The following is a 25,284-nucleotide window of genomic DNA, read 5'->3' on the forward strand; positions in this document are numbered from 1 at the left end:
GGATTACTCCATAACTTAGAGGCCATCCGGGTATCCTAGAGGAAAGGGCTGTTCAGATAGAGAAGGGAGCACCAAATAAAGGATGTTTGGAGGATCCTCCCAGGAGGGGAGATGCATGTCGAAAGTAGACTATGGACTGAACATGTTTGCCACTCAATGCCTCTTTTGCAGACCACAACACCCAAAAGGAGAGAGAGAACACAGGGGATTGCCCTGCCACAGAGACAGGGGGGATGGGGGGATGGGGGTGGGAGGGATATTATCCATGGTGGTGGAAAATGGGCACTGGTGGAGGGATGGGTATCTGATCATTGTATAATTGGAACCAAAGCACAAAAAATTGTAAATCTACAACTTTAAAAAAAATAAAATAAAATAAAGGGAAAAAAAAAGAATAAAAAAAAAAAGAAGAAAGAAATACAACTTCTGGGAAGTAAATAGGCATATTTTTCACTGCTTTTTTCCCAAGATGTTGTTAAACATTAAATAACCTATGTAATTTCTTGGATTTTATGATGTAAAGCTAATTCCCCTCCCCCCAAACTGGTCAATGAAATTGTTTGTAACCAGAAGGGAAAGGTTACAGTAAGTCATAAGTGAATGTAGTGCACCAAAACATGAAAGGAGCTCCTTGATTAGGAGGACATCTCTGGCATAACCTGTTTCAGCATTAATGGAACCACATTTTCATGGGCTGATTCCTTTTGAGACATGTGAAGCGCCCTAGTATTTTGGTGCCTAGAGAGATAACTGAGTGTCTCCAAGTAAAAGAGTGAGTTAATAAATATTTCATTAGACAGATTTACATAGTCAACTCTACTACATTTCCAACACTTGATTTAAGCTGTGAAACAGGAATAAGCTCTTGTTATGACAAGGAAAGTGAAAATGTGATTCTTCACCCAATTCCACAGGGAAAAAAAAAGCATACAGATGCTACAGAAATAGCAACCGTTGGGTTTAGTCTCAATTCCTTAAACAAACTTCAGGGCTTCAAAAAACCAGTTTTAACTTGGTGTGACAGTCAACATCAAGTAAAAACAAACAACTGTCAAGCAGCCGTCCTGAGATCAAAAACAACTTAATGCTGAACTAGGTCAGACCAACCAGCTTCTGTACAAATATGTTCATCTGTTGAATTCCTTTTTAATCTAACAAAATGAAGAAAAAACACTTAACATCTAATTCTGAAGTGGAGGAGGAAAGTAGGCTGCACAATAGGAAAGAGAAACAGGATGTAATTCAGAAGGATTTTCCAAGTAATGCCAGTGAAGAGAAACCTAAATTTGAAACTGGAGAAGGCAGCTCTCTGGAGCCTCTTGACTTACAGCAAATAGATGAAAACTGACATGATTTTAAAGAGAAAAATGCGATATTTCATGATCATTCTACTACAAGTTCTAAAATGCAGAGAGACAGATGCATAATTGGAAAAAAAAAAAGTAAATATATACTTGCTTTGTACTTCACTGACCGGGTTCGATCCCTTGCACATAGGATGGTTCCCTGAGCTCATCAGGAGAGATCCCTGTGAGGTCAAATACCTAAAGCTGATGAGGTGTGGCCCCCAAACAAAAAAAAAATGACAACTTCTGAATCTTAGTTCTTTGATTGGAATTTAAAAGACCTGTCAATAGAAGGGGTATTCTAAGAATTCTTTGTATTGTTCTTGCTGATTTTTCTGCTCCCTATTCCTTACCACTTACCCCTTCCCTTACAGATCTCTCTCCAGTACCAACTTGTTTCTGCCCATGTATTTTGCATTTGCGAGTCCCTGGCTTGGGAAATTTCTCCTTTGAGATAGAGGTGTAGCCTCTCTCCTCCCTCAGAAAACTTTCATTTTGCATGGGTACACATAAAACACATGCAACACTCTCCACGGGTCCCCTGGGATACTCTCTAAATAGTTTGCACAAGAGGTCAGAAATTTGCTTTGATTTTTAAGAGATTATCTAGCATTTCCTGTGGAGAGGCCTGGAGAGGCACAGAAAAGTGAACTTGAATAATAAGTCTGAATAATAAGAGAGAGAACCAATACACATTACCACATGAAACAAAAGATCTATACTTAGAGAAGGAAAGCCTTTGTTAAAAACCCCCACAAAGGGAATGCTAATTAGCAGCACCTATCTCAGATCTCCAAGATAATCTTATCCAATTTAATGGCTGTTTCCAGGATTCATCCCTGATTTATCATTTAATATAATCAATATAAAATATTTAATTTTAATATGAAATATTATATAACATAAATATTTTACAGAGAGCAAAGTATAAAGTCTACACACTAGTTAGACTAAAGTGAGTATGTTATAAATGGAAACTGAAGTTTTGTATTTTTAATGATTTAATAACAGTCAATAAAAGAACAACGTATGGAGATAAGTACATTACTCCTCTGACTCTGAGCAATATAACTCCTTATTCTAAACTGAAGCCTTATTCTCTAGCACAAGCTTGCATTTCTAGTTAGGTGATATGAAAGAAATCTAAACACAGAAATCTGAACAAGCTTTTTCCTCAAACAAATCTTCAAATAAAATTACACATTACTAGTTATAGGTGAACACAAGTAGAGTCAGGCCCTGCAAGTGCTTAATGAGGTGAATTCCCCCAGCATTTCAAGGGTTTCTTAGGAGTACCAATTACGGACTTAAGGAAGCAAGTACAAAACTCTTTAAAGTAAGGTCAACCATCTGTCTAAATTATAGGAAGAAGGGGTTCCAGCTTGGCTTAAAGCTCACAAGCTCTAACTCTTATCTCTCTATAGATCTGTAGTTTAACATCTGTCAAGCTCCTCACGAGAGACTTAGATCATTATTTTTCAAATGAGATGTCAGAATCATGAGGGGCTTGGTCTTATAGGCTGAGACAATTCTTCCAAACACAGCACGTCTAATATTGTGTGCATTTGGGGGGGGGGAGGGGTAACACCCAGCAATGCTCAAGAATTACTCCAGGCTCTGCACTCAGGACTCCTGGCAGTGCTCAGGAGACCGTAGGGGATGCAGGGCAAGACTGAACCCAGATCAGCCATGTACAAGGAAAATGCCCTACATGTTGTACTGTTGCTCCTTTGTGTGCATTTTTAAAAAAGCTTTGTCATGTGCCAGGCACCACGTTAACCTGATGTGTTTTATACACTTGGTTTGAAGAAAAGTTTTCTCTCCCAAAGTGAAGTTCGAAGCTAATCTGTGGAGTTCTTTTCATGCTAATGACCCCCAAGAGAAGACAAGCAGAAAGAAAGCATATAGGAAGAAAGTTCTAGGGAAAGCAGAAAGACAGCCAAACAAGTTCAAAAAGGAGGGAAAATCTAAGAGTCTGGCTTCTTATCATTGCCCAAGTCTGGCTAGGTTTTCTTATAAGTCATACATTCCAAACACTGAATTCTTTTGCAACTGCAGTGAACTCTCTAAAGACTTTTAGCATATCTTGGAATCCATTTTCAACTTGATTTATTACAAGAACAAACAGAGAAATTAGATCTACTGTGGACAAGTCTGGACCAGTTAAAAAACCATGCTCCTAATGAAGCCAAGGTTATAGGCATAACTCATGTAGAGGCCAATTAACTTTGCTAAGTTCTGTGGCCTCAAGCTGCAGTCATGAACCCAGCTGGTCATTTCAGACACTTCTGCCCTTGGGATTAACATAATTGTGAGCCTGGGTGGGTGAGAGAAACGGAAAGAGTCAGTACAACTCAGAATAAATGTGGAAAGAAAATATTCCAATATTGAACAGTGGCAACACTTATCTACAAATGGAATATTCTGATAACAACCTATAAAAAGCAAAATATTAAGTGTCAAAGTAAAATTAATTTTCTGAAGTCACTGATAAATCAGCACTTTCCTAACTACTCAACCTTTAACTTTAAGGTTATTAGCACTGGGATCAGACAAATAAAATGCAAACTAAGTTATCTAAAATATTTATGCTCTAGATCTAATAAATTATAAATAACAACAAAAATGGAATGGGCACATTGGTGGTAGGCACTCATTTAAAAGCTTTGAATGCATACCTCATCTAATTATCATTACTATCTAAAAAATATCATTAATTTACTGAAAAAATGTTTACTGACTTTACCATGTACTGCGTAGGATTTTGGGTGTACAGAACATCTGAGTGGGGAAAAAGAATATAGAAGACCTAGTTCCAAAATCATAAAGCTAGGAGCTGATATTCAAATTCAGGAAGTATAGTTCTAGAATTCTTGTTATTAATTACATTCTTCTGCTGACTAATTCAAATTTCTTTTGTTTTCCATCCTCGAAGAAGGAGCCAAAGAAGGTTCTAGAATCACAGGATTCTAACAGAGAAGAAGTTTTTTGTCATGCTTTTGGGTGTTTCAAATTTCTACTTCCAGGCCATGGAGACTCTCAAAAATATAGCATTCAGGGACACAGAGATAGTATAGCAGGTAGGGTACTTGCCATGCATGCAGCTGACCCACATTCCAATTCCTGACATCCTATTTGGTCTTCTGAAAACTGCCAGGAGTAGCTTCTAAGTACAGAGCCAGGAATAACCCCAGAGCATCGCTGGGTGTGGCCCCAAACATATATGTATCATTCTTACCCTCTGATTCCATATCACTACCTTCACTTCCCTTCTTGACTCCACTTTTCTGTGCATAGGATTTTCTTGTGATTTATTACAAGAATAAACAGAGAAACTGAAAAAATTCATTAAAAATATTCAGGCAGAGAACTCAGAATCATATGGAATTTAATTGTAATGTAACAGAAAGGTGTGGAGATGCAAGGTCTCCAATGTGCTAAGAGAGTGAAGTCAGGCTGATTTCAAAATTCTAAAGTTTGCTCTGTATCAGGGAGTGCCAAAGACTCAAGTAATTAAGAGGCTGGAAAGGTTTCATGGTTTCAACATTGGACGACTGGAATCAAAAGCCACTTGGCTTTTTGTCTGCTAATGTATAACTGATACTTTTTTTGGCATGAGTAACTCCTATCCATTTTCTGAGCAACACTCACACGGTGTTTAAGCATTGAATGTTTCACAATTATCTGTTGGACAACTGCACTGTTATAATTTAAACTTTTAATATCTAGTGAATCTAAAAATTGCAACTCCATCTCATAAAAAATATACAGATACGTGATGGAAAGATAGTTTCTGAAAACAGTGGGAAGGACTCTGATTACATGAAAACTTTAGAGGATTCAAGATAACAAGGGATTACAGTTAAGCATTTACTACAACGTTATAAGAAAATCTCAAGCATTAAATATAAAACAAAAAAATAAGTTTCACTCATCTGACAAATACTTATTGGGCAGTTCCTGTGTCATCCATAGTGTGTTAAAATATTTGAAGAAAGACATGCAGTTAAGCAACACTGCAAAAACTATTTCCTAAATATGCAAGTAAACTTATTTTAACTCTGGATTTAACTCAAATATGATCAAATCCCTAAAATTAAACCATACCATACATTAGTTATGTAAAATTTTTTATTATAATAGTATGTTCTCTAAGTTATTTATGCACATGTAGAAACTAAGCTCAGGTTACATAGTAAGCAATAAAGGCAAATATAAATTTCATAAGTAATAAAAAGCTCAATGAAACTTGTGCAATAGTATTATCATGAAAGTCCAAGCACTTCCAAATAACAAACAAATCAAAGATGCCTTCCAAAAATAAAGAAACCACAATACTTTCCTGCAAATTGTTTGCGAACTGTAAATGCACTAACACAATCTATGGGCCCATCAGACATACCTGCTGTCTGTTGTTAGGCATATGGGGAAGCATGGTAGATACATGGAACATGAGCTCATAATCCTTATATGTGGTGTAGAGGGAATGAGTTCCTGTAGAATCGGCTAAAAACAAAGATTACAAAACAGTTAAGAACTCATTTGACAAATGAGTTAGATCATGGTTAAAACAGACAATTCTACTTACAAAAGCAAACCAACCAAACTCTACTGACTAGTATTTCAGTGGTTACCCTGCTCTTGAGGCTATTTTACCACATCTTAGTCCAGGTTCACAAAAGAACTTAGTTACCTCTCATGTTTTCTCACCCTGGGCATTCTACTACACTTGTGGTTTTCCCTCTCTTTTCCAGTTTTATACTTTCCCCAATATTGACTGATATCCCACTGAGGATCAGGTGTTTTTTGGCCTGAGGAATACAGATCTAGTAGGGGAGAAAAGAGTTCAGATATGGGTGCAATTATTTCAAAGTTTTGTGCAAATCATAATTGATCTTTGCCTGCAATACGTGGACTTATACATGTTTTTACAGTTAATTCTTGCTTACACTTAAGAACTATCTTCCCTGGAAAAGTGAAACAGGATTCAGTTGAAATAAAATTGAGAACAAAATGTCAAGCTCCGACCTTAAGCAATGCAGGCAATTTTATTCTGAATAGGCTATACAATGATATATAGGTTTAATATTATGAAAAATAAATATAATTTATTGATATTCATTGGCACACACTTAAACTATACATCATTAGATAGTGATTTGTTGTCTAAAGAACATAATAATTTCTTGAAAATTAAAAACGTATCTGCATTGTTAATAGATAGTCTCATACTAAGAGTATAGACACTCAAATCACACAACCACTCAGATCCCGGCAAGCTAGCGAGAGTATCTCACCCGCACGGCAGAGCCTGGCAAGCTCCCCATGACGTATTCGATATGCCAGACACAGTAACAACAAAGTCTCCAATGGAGACGTTACTGGGCCCGCTCGAGCAAATCGATGATCAACGGGAGGGCCTTTACTTTGAGCTGGAGCGATAGCACAGCAGTAGGGCATTTGCTTTGCATACAACCACTATAAAATATTTAAATAATAATTTTAGGGTCTAGTTTTAAAACACTTTGCATGAAAATAAATGAAAATAAAAGATTAATAGAAAAGAATAGTACACAGATCTTAGAACTGCTTTTATCAATCAACCTACATGTAAGTTTATTTTTTTAACTTTTAAACAGGGAAAAACACTGCTTCTTACCAGTGAAAACAAAGCTCAGTCCATTTTGTTGTTGTGAAAATGCCGTCATTATCTTGGGTTAACCATCACTTTAATCCAAATTTTTACATTTTTGAAACAGTAAAATATTTAACCTTCATTGACTTCAGTGTTTTCCTTTATAATACTATAGTCCTGACATATTTCAAGGATTAATATAATAGTTTTGCACCTTCTAAAGGAGTTCTCATAGAAGCCAATTTCATGAATAGGGGGCAATTTAAAATATTTCACAAGGATATAGATACCTTAACTTGTACACAAAGAGGATATTAATCCTGGTAGCATATAACTAAAAAGTTATATGCTACCAGTTCCAAATAAAAGGGTTTTTCCCTCTCTTCTTTATTCATTATATATATATATATATACACACATATATATATATATAGGCTATTTTTGATAGGACTTTTAAAAAAGTTCTACAATTTCAGAATCTTGATGATGAATGTGGTTTTGGGAGTGAACAAGCACTCATAAAGGAATGATGGAGAACTGACTTCAATGCGGAGCTGGCTCATTAGTAACATCCTAGAAGTCTCCAGTTTTATCATTCTGTGCATTCAGACCAAAGAAAAGAAAGACAGCAAATGGCCTGGGGTCTGACTCCATTCTGGTAACAGTGACTCCTCTCCTTTGATCTTCTCTATTTCATTTTGCACTTTACAAACATTTTGAAGATGGAATCCAAGATTATAGTAGCCCAATTCTCTCAGAATTCCTTATGAAGAAGAGATTTGCCTGAGAGTCTCTAGTCACTGGACATTAAGACTAGAACACAAATCTTCTGACTTTCGGACTTCCTTTTGTCCTTTCTGAGAAATACATTACCTTCATTTGCATCTAGTGAAACACAATTCTTAGAAATCTCTCTAGTAACGAAAAGCTTAAACTTCTTTGCTTCTCACAGTGAATTGTGAAAATTAACATCAATATCTGTTGATTATTTGAATCAGCATGTCAAAATCTCATTCCACTTATCAATTAAAGTGGTTAAATACAAGTGGTTATCACTTAACCACTTTTAGCTAAAGTGGCTTGGTGCTACATCGATATCAAGAACATGTCCTAGATCATAAAAAATTCATATCAATTCTATATGAAAAAAATTCTATATGGAAAAAAGTCTATATTGTAGAAAAAATCTATATTGTAGTATTAAAGAATGTATCAAAGTTCTTAAAATGGTTCCTGTTGAGGAATGTGTTCCCTTAAGGAGAGGTGAATGCAAATGTAACATAGTCAGTAGTCAGTAGTGTCAGTAGTGACTATCTGAGAATAGTACTATGGCAGCTTGCAAGAACCTCTAATGATGGCTTGTGAGGAGAATTTGCCAAGAAAAAAGAAAAAAAAAATCGAAAAAGTCTCAATAACAGATCTTTCTTTAAAATGTGTGGCTATTGGCTTGCCCTTCAAACTGGTGCTCTCCCTTAAACAATATCTCACTGTTTGTCTCTATTTATCTTTTCTAGCTATTTCCACTCTGGAGAAGCCCACGTTCTCTCTTGAACACATACTTCCTTCCTTTCTCTCTCCCACATCTTTCAAAATAAGTTTCATTAAATATAAACTCTCTTACTTCACTGAAAAGTATGGCTATTTGCAGTTGTGTGCCATATATTATTTCATAATCTTTCCATAGCTGAGGCATGAGCAAAACACACTTTACTCAACAGTCAAGTTCCAACTGTGCTGAGTTCAGAGGCCACACAAAGGCCCACAGATGACCTAATGCCAGCTCTCTATCTTCTGCTGTACTTCTGACAGATCTGATAGACTTCCTTAACCTTTCAAAAAAAAAAAAAACACTGAAAGATCAGAACTTATGAGAGGCACCTGAAAATCATTGTACAACCCTGTTGTATGGAAGTGAAAATGATGGTCCGTAGTTGAATAGGCAGAAGGCATAGGCAGAAGACCAATCCTGCTCTGCCTCAGTTCCAATTCCAATGACACTCCCACAGGGAAGAAACTTCCCACTTAGCCATTCCTATCACGAGTAAATTGGATTTTCTCTCAGAGTTTCAAAATTTAGAATCTATCTACTTCTCTCTCTCCTTTATAGAAGCAATTAATTTCTTAACAATGATCAGAAGTTGTCTGGAGGGACAAACATTAGGCATTTAGGATTTTTGAGAACTGTAAAGAATATCTGAGGGGATGGAGCAATAGCACAGCAGGAAGGGCGTTTGCCTTGCACGTGGCCAACCTGGGTTCGATTCCCAGCATTCCTTATGGTCCCCTGAGCACCACCAGGGATAATTCCTGAGTGCAGAGCCAGGAGTAATCCCAGTGCATTGCCAGGTGTGACCCAAAAAGCAAAAAGAAAAAAAAATAGAATATCTGAATATGCAGAGCCTGACAAGCTCCCTGTGGCGTATTTGATATGCCAAGAACAGTAACAAGTCTCACAATGGAGATGTTACTGGTGCCTGCTCAAACAAATCAATGAACAATGGGAGGACAGTGCTACAGTAAAGAATATGGACACCCAAATGAAGACAGTGGAAAAATTCAAGAGGACAGTATAACAGTTTTAAAAGCACTAGACCACAAGGCACCCTGAAGACTTTATGTGCTCTGTACAAGAGGGCTAAGGTTCTTAAAATGTAAAATACAACAGGTTTTCCATCACCACTCTGACTTTTGATAGGGGTAAATAAAAGGAATAAAATCAGCCTTAAAGAATGTGTTCCTATATTCTTAATGTGTTCCTAATGTCTTTGAGAAATGAATGTCATGTTTGATCTAGAACAAGGTTGTAATAGAAGAGGAAAGGCTACAAGAAAGAAGATATGAAAAGATTCTTCATGAAACACTAAGGAATTTCTGCTGGTATTACTGTTGGATAACATTGTTTTGTCCTTGCTCCTCCCTCAGGACTCCCATCACAGTGCTCCCAAGACACACCAATTCCATCAGGCACTCCTAATCCTACATTGCTTTTCTCTCTCTTTTAAGTCCTCTGCATGGTTTAGCAATGTCCTTTTTTGTATAGACACTGGAAGATAGTTGATGCTATGCTTTTGTAACATGGAAGTTAATTGACTCCAGGTAATATTTACTCCCGGGCATCCATCACACTTACCTGACTGAAGCCTCAGTTTCCCTTACATCCTAATACCCTTAAAATGAGGGTCCCAGAAAGGGACTGGGATGGACCCAGAATAAGCTATAAACTACCCTGGCATGGAAAAAGGACAAGCTAAGAGCACGGTCATGGAATAAACTCTGTCATGAACCAAATAGAAGTAACTGAATAAGGACTCTGACAAGGTCACAAAAGACTAACTGGCCTAAAACTGTAGTCTGGGATATATAGCAAGATGTCTCAGAAAGAGCCACTCTTTAAGCTTAATTACTATATCTCTTACTGTGTTCACAAAAATGACTAGAAATATTAGTATTCAATGACTGTTTATACAGATTACTAGCTAAAGAAAGGAGGAAGCAATAAACCCTTTGATGGGGTATCACCCTTGAGTGGATCTCCTAGTAATATGAGTGCCAGATGAGATTTTGTCTATAAGTTAATCTCCTAGAACTTCCCCTGAAGAAGGGGCTTTACATCTGTTCAACCCCGCCTATGTTTACCTCACCCTTCACAATTTATATATAGCTATGCTGTAAGAGAGAAGAAGGGAAGAGATGAAATAAACAGCCCCTGACTACTCACCAGCCTGGGGCCCTGCTCCTCCATTCCCTTGTTCCAAATGTATACATCAGAAGCCCACACTCTCTGTACTCACACTTATGAAGGGAAGGAAATTGACTTTTGGAGTTTTTGTGTAACATACAGCTTTTAAGAAATGTGATTCCTTTTTCTCCTATGAGGAAATCTAAACTTTATTTCAAGTAAGCTGCTGGAATGCTCCTGAGGTCAAGCACAGAAGGTTGTATGACTGCTCATGAAGACTGATGCAGAACTCCTACCTTTGGAGAATCAAATTTGTGCACACACACGAACACGAAGCTTACTTTTGTTGTCGAGCTGCGCTCTATATTTACTGAATCCTTTCAGTCTAACTCTCTGGCCCAGAAGATCAAGGAATTCTTCAAAAGCTGGTCCTGCAGTCTCATTGTTATACATCTCCTCCTCTGTGCTCTGGCCTGCTTTGCAATAAAGGATCCCAATTTTGTGTTGAAAGCTCAGCTGCAACAGGGAAGAAATGCAATTATGTGAGAAAGAGTACAGGCATAGGAACTTCCAGGAAAATTTAAAACTAATGTCGCTTGGAGTTCTGTTCTCGGGAAGATATATCAGAACAATTTCATAAACAAATAAGCAAAAGAGTACACAACTTATCACTGCATAATGATCATGCCCAGAAACCCTGAAATATAGCTGGAAATATGTGAGAGACCCTACAAAAAATAATACACAGTATTGTGGAATTTGCCAGATTTATGAAAAAGGATGGGCAAATTAAAGCTCTGTATTATTTATATAAAATGGTATAAAATCACATACCATTTTCTTCTAAATTAGTAAAAAAAAGCCATAATTTATAAGTATAAAATCACATACCATTTTCTTCTAAATTAGTAAAAAAAGCCATAATTTATAATTATTATTTACTAATAATAATTTATTAGTAAAAATGCCATAAATTTATACTTTATTCTTAATACTTTTAAAATGTTTTTTGTTTCAAATTTCAGTAAAATATCAAAAACTATAATAAAATTTCAATAAATTCTGTTTAGGGAAACAATCCCATTAGAAATTAATATATACATAAATAACTAGGATAACGTTTTGTCTCCATAAAAGCAACTTGTACAATTACAGCCATTCCTACATTTCTATTTTGAAAATCAAACATTTACTCAATACACAACAGACCATAATTAAAGAGTTCCTGCTGCAACTCTGTATCACAGTCAATTCATATCATGCCAAAACCCACAGAACAGCTTTCTCCCAACACCAGAGATAAAGGGGGATCCACTTTTACAGCTAATACTTTTCCTAAACAGGAATGTACTCTCCCTTAAGAAATCATATAGAGAAGGGAGCACCAAATAAAGGGTGTTTGGAGGATCCTTCCAGGATGGGAGATGCATGTTGAAAGTAGACTATGGACCGAACATGATTGCCACTCAATGCCTCTTTTGCAGACCACAACACCCAAAAGGAGAGAGAGAACAAAAGAGTTAATCTCCTAGAACTTCCCCTGAAGAAGGGGCTTTACATCTGTTCAACCCCCCTGCCACAGAGGCAGAGTGGGATGGGGGAACGGGGGTGGGAGGGATACTGGGATCCATGTGGTGGAAAATGGGCACTGGTGGAGGGATGGGTATTTGATCATCGTATAATTGAAATCCTTTACTTTTACTTTTATAATTGAAAACCAAGCACAAAAATTTGTAAGTCTACAACTGTACCTCATGGTGTTTCACTAATAAAAAAGACCCTCCTGTTGTTCATCGATTTGCTCGAGTGGGCCCAGTAACGTCTCCATTGGAGACTTTGATGTTACTGTGTTTGGCATATCGAATACGTCACGGGGAGCTTGCCAGGCTCTGCCGTGCAGGCGAGATACTCTCGGTAGCTTGCCGGGCTCTCCGAGAGGGGTGCAGGAATCGAACTCGGGTCAGCCATGTTGGCTGCGTGCAAGGCAAACGCCCTACATGCTGTGCTATCGCTCCAGCCCGACTACTAAAAATTAAAAAAAATAAATAAAAGAAATCAGAACTCTTAATCTTACCACCAGCAATCTGAGCCTCAAAAACTGACAGATTATCAGCCATCACCAATTCCCTAAAGGCATCAATCCATAACCATGTTCACTTTTATTATCCAGCTACAAAATAGAGCGTTTAATCAAAATTCATAGCTGACTATATCAGTAAAATAAGGCCAAATGATACTCATTTCCCTTGAGCAGCAAAGTCATAAAAGCAATCTCCTCTAACACTACCTAATGACAATATGCAATCAAAAAAGGTAGGAGGGCACCTGCACAGGTAATCTAAGCAGACTGCAGGAAACACCTCAGTGTGTACTGGGCTATAGAGTTAAGAGCTACATAGACAGTTAACTATTAGTATATTCTAAATGTATTTTATCTGGACTAATGTACAAGGACTAGATGTACACGGAAATTCTACTTGTTCACAGTATGAAAGAAGGAGTTGCTGACAGTCAGATGGACCCCATAGTATGGTGGTAGGTGTCTAGGCCTTGGCAACCATCAGCGACACTATCTCCTTAGGCACAGGGCAGGCAATGAACCATGCTCTGAATGCGGGGGACACGTGACCCTGTGCATAAGCTACTTAATAACTTAGCATTATGAGTTCTATTAAACTAGCTCTTTAGGAGGGTCAAGGGAAAAAAACTCTGTTAATCAAAAGATTGAGGAATCAGTGTTTCTGATCCAGCCCAATGATCCAAGTAAATGGGATAAATGGGATACAACATTTACTGCAAATGAGCTGTATTGAACATAATATAAATGCATAATAATATAGTGTTAACCGCTTCTGAGTGTCTCAGAAACATTTTCAGATCATAAAGTACATTAGAGAAATACTTAAAATTGATTAGCAATGATCACCACAGATGTCAAGGACTCAGATAACCTGAAGCCTCTAAAGAGATCCAAGAGCTTCCTGTTCTGGATATACTGTTTGTTTAACATTTGCTATTAGAATAGAACTTCTGTTCTCTCCAATTTCTGATTATTCTATAGTGAGTGGTTATCATGATATTTAGTGTAGTATACCATGAGCTCCAAATGTCTGTGCAACACACCAAGCACTACTTTATCAGTAATCAGTAGGGCAAACTACACTGTCATCTACATGCTTGACACTCACTGTGTCCTGTAGCTCTTATCTATACCTGCTACTCACCTCAAGCTCTGCCAGAACCTTGTGCTGACACCACCTTGCCAGTTCCTTCACTGCTACAGTGCCTCCAATTCCCCCGGGTCACATGTGAGACTTTTCTCTACCCAGGTAATTCCAGAAAGAACCATCTTTCTCTTCTTACTCCCATTCTTTGGGGTAAAAGACCCAGACCAGAGCTGTTTGGGGCCCCAGAATTTGGTATAAGGTAAGATCGTGTGGATGAAACTTGTCTGGGATTCCTGGGTCTGATGGACTTAATCTTCCCTGTGGACTTACATTCAGGCAAAGACAATTCATATCTAGAGACCTGTGATCTTCTGGGACTTCTTTGTAGACTGGTGTCATACATTTCACACCACTTTCTTCCCTGATCTGGGGCAAACTAGCCTGGATTTAGATATTAAAGGTGAATAGGATTAGCATTTCCATGCAAGCAGCAATGGGTGTAACTAAAAGACATTTCAAAGCCCTCAGGTATATGCTAGCCAGCACCAAGGCATGATCTCCAGGAAAATCACTGTGACAGGTGAGCACACACATATACACAAACATACACACACGATGTACACATACACATATGCATGTACAAACAGTGCACGTACAAGTTTACCACTAAAGGCACTGGCTCTTCGATCAGTTTGCCAGGTGAAATGGACACAAAATGGAAAGAGAGAAATAACTATCCCAGTGACTTAAATAAACAAGCTTGGCTTGCTTATCACAGTGGGTGTGATTCCATTTAAAAAATAAAAAAATTCAATATTCAGTAAACAAACATGGTTCACTTGAGTCTCATCAAAAAAGCCAAAAAAACAAACAGAAGTGGCCACCCATACAGTGGTTTATGAGAAACTTGGCAGAAAGACAATCCAGGCTAGTCAGGCCAAAGACACCAGGCCCTCTGCATACCCAAAACCAAATTTTCTCATTGCTATGTAGTGCTTTCCATGAATGGGTCTGATATGCACTGTCACAGCTCTGAGGTCCTGGTGTCTCTTGAGGTAGTCTGGCATTTAGGAGTCTGTACTGTAGCAAACTAAAAATATTCCCCTGTCCAAATTCCTTATCACTTTAGTGTAGAGAGGTGGTTATGCAGATAGACTGAACAAATTGGAAGCCATCCAGCTTGCTTCTCCTCTGTTTCCTGGGACAGGATAAAAACTGCTCTATTCTCAAGGACAGAAATCTTGACACTAGTAAGATCAAAATTTAAGCATGGAGGCTGTAGAGATAGTACAGCAGGTGCTTGCTCTGCACACAGTCGACCTACAGGTTTGATCCACAGCACCTCATATGGCCTCCAGAGTTCACTTGGAGTGATCCTTGAATGCAGATTCAGGAGTAAGCCTTGGGCACCACCAGATGTGGCCCCAAAACAAAAACATTAAACGAAAATGAAATTTACATAATACAATTTCTCAGAATTGCTTTGAAAATAAACATACAGGGCTAGGGTGATAACAAAGGGAGTACGAATGTATTGCTGAAGGTCCTATATTTAATCTCCAGTACCGCATGACCTTCTGAACTCCAGTGAGTGTAGCCCTGGAGGCCTCCGACCACACCTGTGTATCACTTTGGTGGCCCCAGCAGTGTGAGCCTGAGAAAAAGTGGCATCACAGGGATTTTACCGTCAGGTCTGCAGGATCCACAGAGTATCTCTGGGAGTGACTACAAAACCTATAAGCACTGCATGGGCTCCCAGTTTCCCCCACCCCCGAAGGACTTCAAATGCTTATTAACAACAACAACAACAAAAAATGCTAAGCATAGCATCTGGGCCTATCTTAACACAACACACAAACATCTCGAAAACCTGCCTAATTTTCTGAGGAGACAATAAATGATTGCCCTTATCTCTCATGGCAGGCCCTTGAAGACTGGGATTCAGATTTAGGAAAAACAGGATATGGAATTTTTCTATAACAGCTGAAAGGATGAAATAGTTCACTATCATGCACTAATTATATCCACTGTCTTTAACAGAATCTCTTTCCCTGTCCACTTCCCTTGTATCAGAAAAATTTGCCAGAAACACAGCTCAGTGTATGCAGGGTCAATCAGTGGCTTAGAGCACATGCACTGCAAGCATAAGGATACAAACTCAATCCTTGGTACCACTGCATGCACCAAGCATGATCCTAGAAGCTCACTTCTTGAACTTGCAACTCTGATATATTTATGATTCCCCACTACCACCAGCACCACAATTTCTTCTGCATTGAAGCCAGGTGTATGAACACTTCCCATCCCTTTATTGTTGCTGTTGCTATGATGACTAGAGTCATACCAGGTTGTGATGCTTCCATACTTTAGATGTGATCTTTGCACACACAAATGGGCTGTGATGTGCTGTAGATTACACATTTCAACGTCGGTCAGTGCTGGAGATCAGCCTCACACATGTAAAGAAGGCATTCTACCCTTTAGCCTCATTTAAGACCTCAGTGAAAGATTTTAAAGGGAACAGAAATATACAGGGACAAGGAACAACAAGTTCCATTCACCAGCTCTCAAGTGTCATGACAATGCATTGGTTCTCATGAAGAAGTCTACTCAGATTCTGAGTATCTGAACCAGTTTGCACACAGCCTCTGTATGCCCCATGATAATATAGCTTCCTCAGCTGCTTCACAGACATACACATTCCACACTCCTGACAAGTGATGTTTTTGCGATTCTGTGTACCATGGATTTGAAAAGCCAATTGCTCAAATTTAGTGGTTTAGTTTATTTGATTATTTTAAATATGGCAATATTTATTTCTGAGACAAAGATATGCCAGAATTATTCATTCTCATTGTCAGAGTGCTTCCTTCCCTTTATTAATGATGCAGTGTTACCCTATTAGAGAGATGAATTATAATTTTATTTTTTAGAATTCTAGCCACCTCAGTATCAGATATTACACCAAGATATCACCATGAGTAATCCTGATCAACCAAGAAAATCTCCTAATCTCTCATTCTCTCTAAAATAATGCTGAAGAATTTTCCTTGAAAATTTCTGGAGCTATAAATCACCAATTTATTATTTTTTTTAATAGAGGGCATACCAGTTGGTGCTTGGGAGTCACCAAGCACCCAGGGTTATTACACCCAGGAGTACTTTCAGAGCCTTGCATAGTCTAGCATGTGCTCCAGCATTTAAGTGCTCTCTCTCTCTCTCCCCTCCTTCCTCTTTTCCATTAGTTTCTCTATTTTTAAGCATGCATTTAAAAATAAGTTAAAAATAATACTCATTCAAAGTAATTTTCATACATTTAAACAGTCTTTGCTTTCTGGGTCACACCCAGTGATGCTCAGGAGTTACTCCTCGCTCTGCACTCAGGAATTACTCCTGACAGTAGTGGGAAACCATATAAGATGCCGCGGATTGAACCTGGGTCAGCCACGTGCAAGGCAAATACCCTACCCGCTGTACTATCCCTCTAGCCCCTAAACAGTCTTCCTTACAAGTTCTCTTTCATACGAAAATTGAAATATTGTTTGCCCTTCTTCTGGGTCATGATGCCAATCTTTCCAATTAAAGTCTCTCCTAAACAGTAGCAGCAGTCACATGATTCTTCAGCCTGTTTTCACCTGTGTGTCCACTTTCCTTGTATCAGAAAAATCTGCCGGAAATGAAAATACAGCTCAGCGTATGCAGGACAAATCAGTAGCTTAGAGTACATGCATTGCAAGCATGAGGACACAAATTCATTTCCTGGTGTCACTACATGTACCAAATGCTACTTGAACTTGCAGCTCTGCTATTTATTAGTCCCCACTACCACCAGTACCACAATTTCTTCTGCATTAATGCCAGGTATGTGAACACTACCAAGATAATATGATCACATCCAAGATAAGAATGCAACTGATCACATCCAAGATAAGAATGCAACTTCCAGTAAGTGCTTCAATTAAAAGAAGGCATGAGTCGTACAGCCAGAGAGGATAGTTCTTGGCTCTCCTATGTACATATACCCATGTAGGCACTATAACAAAAATTCTCATCTAAAGGAGTGCAACTCTTGGTGAGCACCAAGGCTGAGTATGTGAGCACTGCAGGTAAGAGTGTGAACAACATGTGATACCTGCTCACTGTTGGTCATAATAATGATGAAGGGGAGGAAGAGAAAGATAGGGGGGAGGGAGGGGCATAAAATAAAATTCAATTCTGATAATTGTCATACTTTAATAGAAAATATTTACTGGCTGCCCAATACCTCTCAAATCAGATGCAAATGCTTTGCTAAACATTGGAGGTCGAGTATGCCCTAACCTCAGCACACTTTATTTATCAGACTGTTTCAACTTCTCATCCCTGTAGGTGTACCCTTACCTGGTGAAGAAACCAGCTATTTAGTTCTTAAGGCAGCCAACTAACTACCCATAGCTACCCATTCTTAGAATATACCTAGTTACAAGACATCTGCTTCAGAAAATTTTCTCTGCTAGATATGATGTCTTATTTCCCTCAGAAACTCACTGTGTTTTAAGATCTATCAATAAAGTCTGCCTTGAATAAGCCTTTGTTCTTGATCTTACTATCCTGGTTGTCTAGGGATACGTCCTAGTAAGCTCCATATCTTACTGCAGGATGCCTGCTCCTTCTATTTGCATGATGACTTGCTTATGGCAGGCAAGAATAAATATAAGTTCAGGGGAAGAACCAAGTTGGGTTTTTTAAGACCTGGGTAGAAAAAATACCATCAACCTCTAATAATAATAAATCAGATGTGCTCTCACTAGCTAGAGCATACCAAAATTTATGTAAAACAATACAAGTCACAACTTAGGAGGATATGTATTACATTATAAAGACATCATGTTTCTTAACTAGTATAAATGCATATTTAAGAAAAACTAGAAAGAAAAAATGTGTCAAGGCAATAAAACAAACTCTTGAAAGACAGATGAATGGGAAATCTCCAAAACATTTAGAAAGAGCCACAAACTCTGAAATGAACACACAATCACACTTTTTACATACCCCCTGTTCATCAAGCTTGAGTAGTTGTTCTGAAACCTTAGGTGAGTTCAAAGCCTGTCTCAGGCACTGAATGCTCAGTTCTGGAATGACGTATTCCAAAACTTCTTTGAGAGGTAGTCCTCGTGTAGTACCATGCCTAGCAGTAGAGGGGATAGCATCTTCCAGAATTGCTCCTCTAAGGGTTGTAAGCTGCAGGGCAAAATGGGAGACTTCAGTTACTATTTAACTCTCACACACAATATTTTTCTTACATATTTTTTAAAGTTGAAATAGGAAGAAAAGTCTTTTTTTCTGAGTCTGAAATTCTCAATTTAAGACTGGGAATCAATTTTCAGTTCTTAAACAACAACAATCTAGAGGGATGAAGAGCTCAGCAGGGCTGGGATCCCCAGGAGTATGCCTCAAAAATGGGAAGGAGGGGCTGGAGCGATAGCACAGTGGGTAGGGCATTTGCCTTGCACGAAGCAGACATGGGTTTGATTCCCAGCATCCCATATGGTTCCCCAAGCACTGCCAGGAGTAAATATTGAGTGCATCAGCCAGGAGAAACCCCTGTGCATCGCTGGGTGTGACCCAAAAAGCAAAAGAAAAAAGTGGGGAATGAGGAAGACTACTGTTCCAGGAAACAGGGAGAGTCTTATAATTCCAGAGTAAGATGGAGACCAGGGAATGGTCCTGGGATGGATCCAAGTGGTATGTTCCCCCTACCTTTCCTCTTTATTTGTCCTTGTCCCTATTTTTCTACGTCCCTCCTTTTCCTCAACTTATTCATCTTTTTCAAGTTAACATTCCAGTACTGAGAATTTCTGAAGCTGAGCAAGGAAATTTAGCAAAGGCCAAGCACCAGTATGTAGGGCTGAGAAGACTACCAGGGAACCCAGACTTCCAATTTGTTACATAACCTCAAACACATCTTTTATCATGGGGCTGTTATTCCAAACAGGCCTCAGGCCTTTTAAAACAAGAGAAGAACATCCAGTACTGCAAATCAAGAGACCTGAATATGGAAAATTGGTTATTAGAGAGCAAAGGAACCAACTGTCATGATGGTGGTTAACAAAGGTGTAGAATGTTTGTATCAGTATCAGTAATACCACAGTCCACAGAACTTCCTTGGGTGAGGGGCATATTTCTTCTGTGCTGTTGAATGGGGGAACCATTAAGGACCATGTAGCAACTGATCACTTGATGAGTACATCTGAGGAAATGCAATTTTAATTTAATTTCTTTAATTCACACTTTAATGACAGCACATGGCAGCATACAAGTCAATAATTTAGAAGATGCCACTTTCGAGAACGGGACTTTATCTGATGAATACGAGGTCCAGCAAACGCCCTAGACCACCTGAGCATGTAAACAACAGGCAAGATGCACGGAGGGGGGGCGTGTTACAGGCTCAGGCATGCTGCAGGAAACCAACAAAGGATCCTCTCTCAATTTGATCAAGACTATGGCTGACCCTTGAACATCATAGGCTTGAACTGCATAGGTTCAAGCATATGTGAACATTTTCGGACCATAGGTTCCACATTCATAGGTTCAATCAACCATGGATCTTAGCTGACTGAATCCACGTGTACAGAACCCATGTTTAGGGAGGATTAACTCTAAGTTACATATAGATTTTCCAATATATAGAATCAGAGCCACTAAATCCTCACTTGCCAAATATATTCTCTGTACTTCTTAAATATATTAAATTCTAAATTAAAACTAAAATGGGTCAAGAGAATAAAACTTCAAGGGCAGAGGCTGGAGCAATAGCACAATAGGTAGGGCATTGGCCTTGAACAGGGCCAACCAGGGTTCAATACCCAGCATCCCTTTCGGTTCTCCAGCACCACCAAGAGTAATTTCTGAGTAATATAGAGCTAGAAGAAAGCCCTGAGCATAGCTGGGTGTGGCCCCTCCTGCCCCAAACAAAACAAAACAACCCGAACCCTCAAGGTTGGGCCAGAGCTAACTCCGTAAATAAATCAAGATTTCTAATTGGCAAAATATATTGTTCCATATGTGTAACAATCTCATTTTTCACTCTCGGTAAGATAATCAAGGGACTCCCCCGAGTGCTCACTGGCACGCAGCAGGGGCAGTCAGAGCCCCCCGAAGGCAGCAATACCAAGCAAGCAATCCACCATTAGATGCTACCTGGTTTTCTATGTTCTATTACTAAAATCACACCACTTGAATTCTGAAGTGAATTGTGCCATTCCTATTAGTCTTCTCCATCTATAAACAGTTGCATTCTTAATATTTTACCCTTTCTATCTGGTAAGATAGACATAAAATTACTGTTACTTAACATCTGTGACAGGTTTTCAAATTTTTTCTGGGAATAAGACAGGTCATGTTCTCTGAAAAAGTTTAAGTGTTGTAACCATCAACATTTTGAGAAAATGCAATGTCTTATCTGAGACAACCTAAATAAAACTAATGCCAAGCTTTTAGTACAGGGTAGAAACCTGTTACCTCAGGCGGAAACCTGTTACCTCGCTTGTTCTGAAAGCCACTCGGTAGTTGAACTGGGACCCTTCTTTTTCCTTTGCATCTTCTACCTTCTCTCGCCGGATGCTGATGGCCACAGGGCCAAGGTTCTCATCTATTCCAAAGTAGTTCTGGTGCTCTGTAACAGAAGAGAGCCAAGGCATCAAAATAAAGGAACAAGACACAGGAAAGGCACCTTAGACCGTGTGTATCAAACCTCTAATGAAGCACTGTCTGCAAGTGCATATGATTGCTCCAAATGTTTCAGCAAACTTTTTGGTTCCTACATCAGATGAATTAGGGTCTGCAGGTGTGACCCCACAGTAGCACGTCATTCTGAGGTGCCAAGTTTAATCCCAGTACACAGATCAAAACAAAACTTGGGGCTGGAGAGATAGTACAATGGGTAGAGCACTTAATTTGCACAAGGCCTACTTGGTTTGATCCCCATCATCCTATTTTGTACCCCAAGAACTGCCAGGAGTGATCCTTGAGTACAGATGCAAGAGTAAAACCTAAACACTCTCAGGTGTGGCCCCCCAAAGCAACACAAAACAAAAAGCCCAATGAGTCATACATACTTTCATATTTCATCTACGATTACTTCCTCTTCTTTCTTAATTGATAAGCTTCAGAGTCCTGGATTTTATGGGATTAGCATCATTAGAAAGAGAGAGTAAGTTATTCTTACAAACTGGCAGGAGAAGAACTGAGCTAGCTCCTCGTAGAAACTTCTTTATCCAACAATTTTCCTAAGTTGTAAATATCACCCTCTGTAGCTGAATGCAGTATCTGAAGAGTCACTGAATCTAGCCTGATAAATCTTGGTGTCTGGTCGGGTAGCAAATATCACTCTTTCAACTGAATGCCACCAAAATCACTCTAATGCAAAACTTAGCCATACAAAGAAAATGTATAAAAGGACACCCAGCTACTGAGTTCAAATGTATCCACTAACACATTAACTTAGTTTACTATCATATTTTTTCACATCAAAGCACTGGACAAAGAGGGCTCAAGGTCACCCAATTTCACTGTAGGAACAGACCTGAGCCTCCAAGACTACTCCATACTTCTAGTTCAGGAATTGTTGAGGATCTTCTTCCAAAGACATTGCCATTAGTCTAGTTCTTCATTCTAGTACCAGTACATGCCAGCTGTTGTCCCCATATGGGGGACATAGTTCAGGAAAAAAACAAACAACCAAACAAACAACAACAACAAAAAAACCCAACTCTCTCCACTCATAAAGCTACTATTCTATCCTGATCTTTCACCTTTTTCCAGGGCAGAAAGTTCACTGCCCTCTGAGCAATCTCCCCTGGGCTATGGGACAACCTTTCTTCTACTGAATGAAGTAAAAAGAAAAATGCTTCATTGCAACCAAATATTTTAAGTGAGATATTATGAAAGGTCTCAGATTTAATACCACATGTAGAGAGGGTTCTGGTCCATACAAAATGAATAAAGCAATTGCCTAACACTTACTCCATAGTTTATCTATTTTCAGCCATCTACACACCAGTAATCTGAGAACACACAAACTTCTGGGTGCCATTTCTTGATTTCTTAACAGATTGGTCAGTTCTCTAAGGCACATGCTTACAAAATCAGGGGGTTTCAGCCTGTTCCCTAAATCATATCCTTTTCCAAAGTCACCTTACCAGTTCTGACCATTCTTTTCTGAATCTTGGTTTTCAGTTAAAAAACCACTTTATATGTACATCTGATACATAAGCCTAGAAAGAAAACTAAGAAAACCAAAGGTAGTCAAAAAGTTTAGATTATTCTAACACTACCTATCACACTAATTTTTGTATTTTGCGGGACATCCCAAGCAGTGCTCAGAAGACCAGGCATGCCTCCCAGTGAAGCTTGGCAAACCTTGCAAGACAGGTTAATGCCCTACCCATTGATGATGAGACATTTGGGCCTTTTAGTTCTAGAGAGCCCCAGGGTCATAGCCAGTGGTGCTGGGGTGCCTTTGTGGTACCCAGGCTTGAAATGAGGTCCTAGTGCATGTTTTGCATGCACTCCAGCTACTCTGGCCCCTACCACACTCATTTTTAAAGAAATAAGAAATGTTATTTAAAAGGTAAACAAGAGACTACACTTCAGGGAGGAAAATGGTGTCTGCATCATTCTGAGCAACTATCATTCAAAGCCATTAACTACCACTGGCTACACTCTGAAAAGGCAATTCATTTACTTCTTTTCCTGAAAGGAAATGAGAGTAACACTGGCATTATTTCCCTTCTGGGCCAATTTGGGTCAGAAGCAGCAGCTATTTTAGAGACCTCAGGGAAAATTACTGACTTAGTCTAGTCCTGATTTTAGATAAGAGGAAAGAAGCCTTTGTTTTTCATAGATAACTCATCTCAGGTAATTTTAGTCAACAGTTAGAGGCATGAGCAACAACAGTGAGATGAAATATATACATTTAGAAAAGAGCAGGAAATGGAAGAAACCTGACCCAGACACTGTTCTCTAAGGCTTTAGTCAAAAGTTTAGAAATAAGCATGAGTGCTGGAGTGATAGTATAGTAGAAAGAGTGCTTGCCTTACATGCACCTGACCAAGATTTGATCCCTGGCACCACATACAATCCCCTGAGCACCTCCAGGAGTGACTCTTGAGTGCAGAGTTCTGAATACAGGCTGGTATGGCCTCCAAACAAAAACAAGTAAAAGCCATAAAAACTTCAAACTGTCTAATAAGAAACCTGGACATATTCTCATTTTCTTATTTCTTTTAATAGGCATTAGAAACAGATGCAAGACATTATATAAGTTTGTATGGAAAATGTAAATTTAAAAACCAAGTTAAGTTTAGACTTTGGTTAGTTACAATTACTGCCCTAAAAAGAACATTCATTTTTTACCATATAAGTAATTTTTCATAAATCAGATGCATTAAAAATATTAAGAATTACAGTAAAGTACAAGTGAGTTGCAAAAAATGTTTGAATCAGTTTACATATTAGGCATTTAATGAACTGGTGACATGAATCATACAAGCTGCAAGAAGAGTTTTTAAAGGGAAAAACAAATGAACAAACCCCCCCTTTAATGGCAGAATAGAGAATATAGATTTTAGATAAAATTAACTGAATGTAAATCATAAATAATGAATTAATTAAGCTCTAAAACATAACATAATAAATGTGAACAGGAGTGCTACTCTCGCCCTTAGAAAACAAGTACTACAGGGTAAGAAGATGAACTAGTGCCAGCAAGGGGTTAGTGACAGGGGTAGGGATGACAGGAGATGGGAAAATGGTGGAACACTATATTCACTAGCCAAAACTATTAGATCTGTGTACTTAAAAGTGATGAGTTTTCATTAAGAAGGTCACAACCAAGTGGAATTCATCCTGGGGAAGCAAATATGGTTTAAAATTCGTGTCAATCAACATAATCCATCATATAAATAAAAGATAAAAACCATATGATCATATCACATCAATAGATGCAGAGAAAGCAGTTGACAAGATCCAGCATCTATTTTTAATGAAAACTCACAGCAAAATTGGAGTTGAAGGAATTTCCCTCAATATAGTTAAAACCATCTACCACAAGCCTATGGCAAGCATTATTCTCAATGGAGAAAAACTAAAAGCCTTCCCTCTAAGATCATGGACAAGAAAAAGATGGCCACTCTCACCACTTCTATTCAATACAGTACTAGGCAAACTTGCTATAACAGTTAGAGAAGAAAAATATATTAAAAATATTAAAAGATTTCAAATCAATCAAATCACTGTCCTCCCATTGTTCATCGATTTTCTCAAGTGGGTCCAGTAACTTTCCATCGTGAGACTTTGTCGTTACTGTGTTTGGCATATCGAATACGTCACAGGGAGCTTGTCCGGCTTTGCCGTGAGGGCGAGATACTCTCGGTAGCTTCCCAGGCTCTCCGAGAGGGGCAGAGGAATCAAACT

At 38.6% G+C, this 25,284-nt stretch overlaps 1 protein-coding gene across 4 annotated transcripts in view; it reads right to left on the reverse strand.

The window, feature by feature from the left end:
• Positions 1 to 25,284, reverse strand: part of SIPA1L2 (signal induced proliferation associated 1 like 2) — a 162,673-nt gene that overhangs the window by 101,350 nt on the left and 36,039 nt on the right. For all 4 annotated transcript variants that reach the window (XM_056113579.1, XM_056113578.1, XM_056113577.1 and 1 more), the window contains exons 2-5: positions 21,351 to 21,484; positions 18,859 to 19,047; positions 11,002 to 11,176; positions 5,749 to 5,852 (exon numbers count right to left, since the gene is read on the reverse strand). In XM_056113579.1, coding sequence (XP_055969554.1) covers positions 5,749 to 5,852; positions 11,002 to 11,176; positions 18,859 to 19,047; positions 21,351 to 21,484 — 602 coding nt within the window. The remainder of the gene's footprint in view (positions 1 to 5,748; positions 5,853 to 11,001; positions 11,177 to 18,858; positions 19,048 to 21,350; positions 21,485 to 25,284) is intronic.

Source organism: Sorex fumeus, unplaced genomic scaffold, assembly GCF_029834395.1.
Source record: "Sorex fumeus unplaced genomic scaffold, SorFum_2.1 ptg000021l, whole genome shotgun sequence".
Taxonomy (NCBI): domain Eukaryota; kingdom Metazoa; phylum Chordata; class Mammalia; order Eulipotyphla; family Soricidae; genus Sorex; species Sorex fumeus.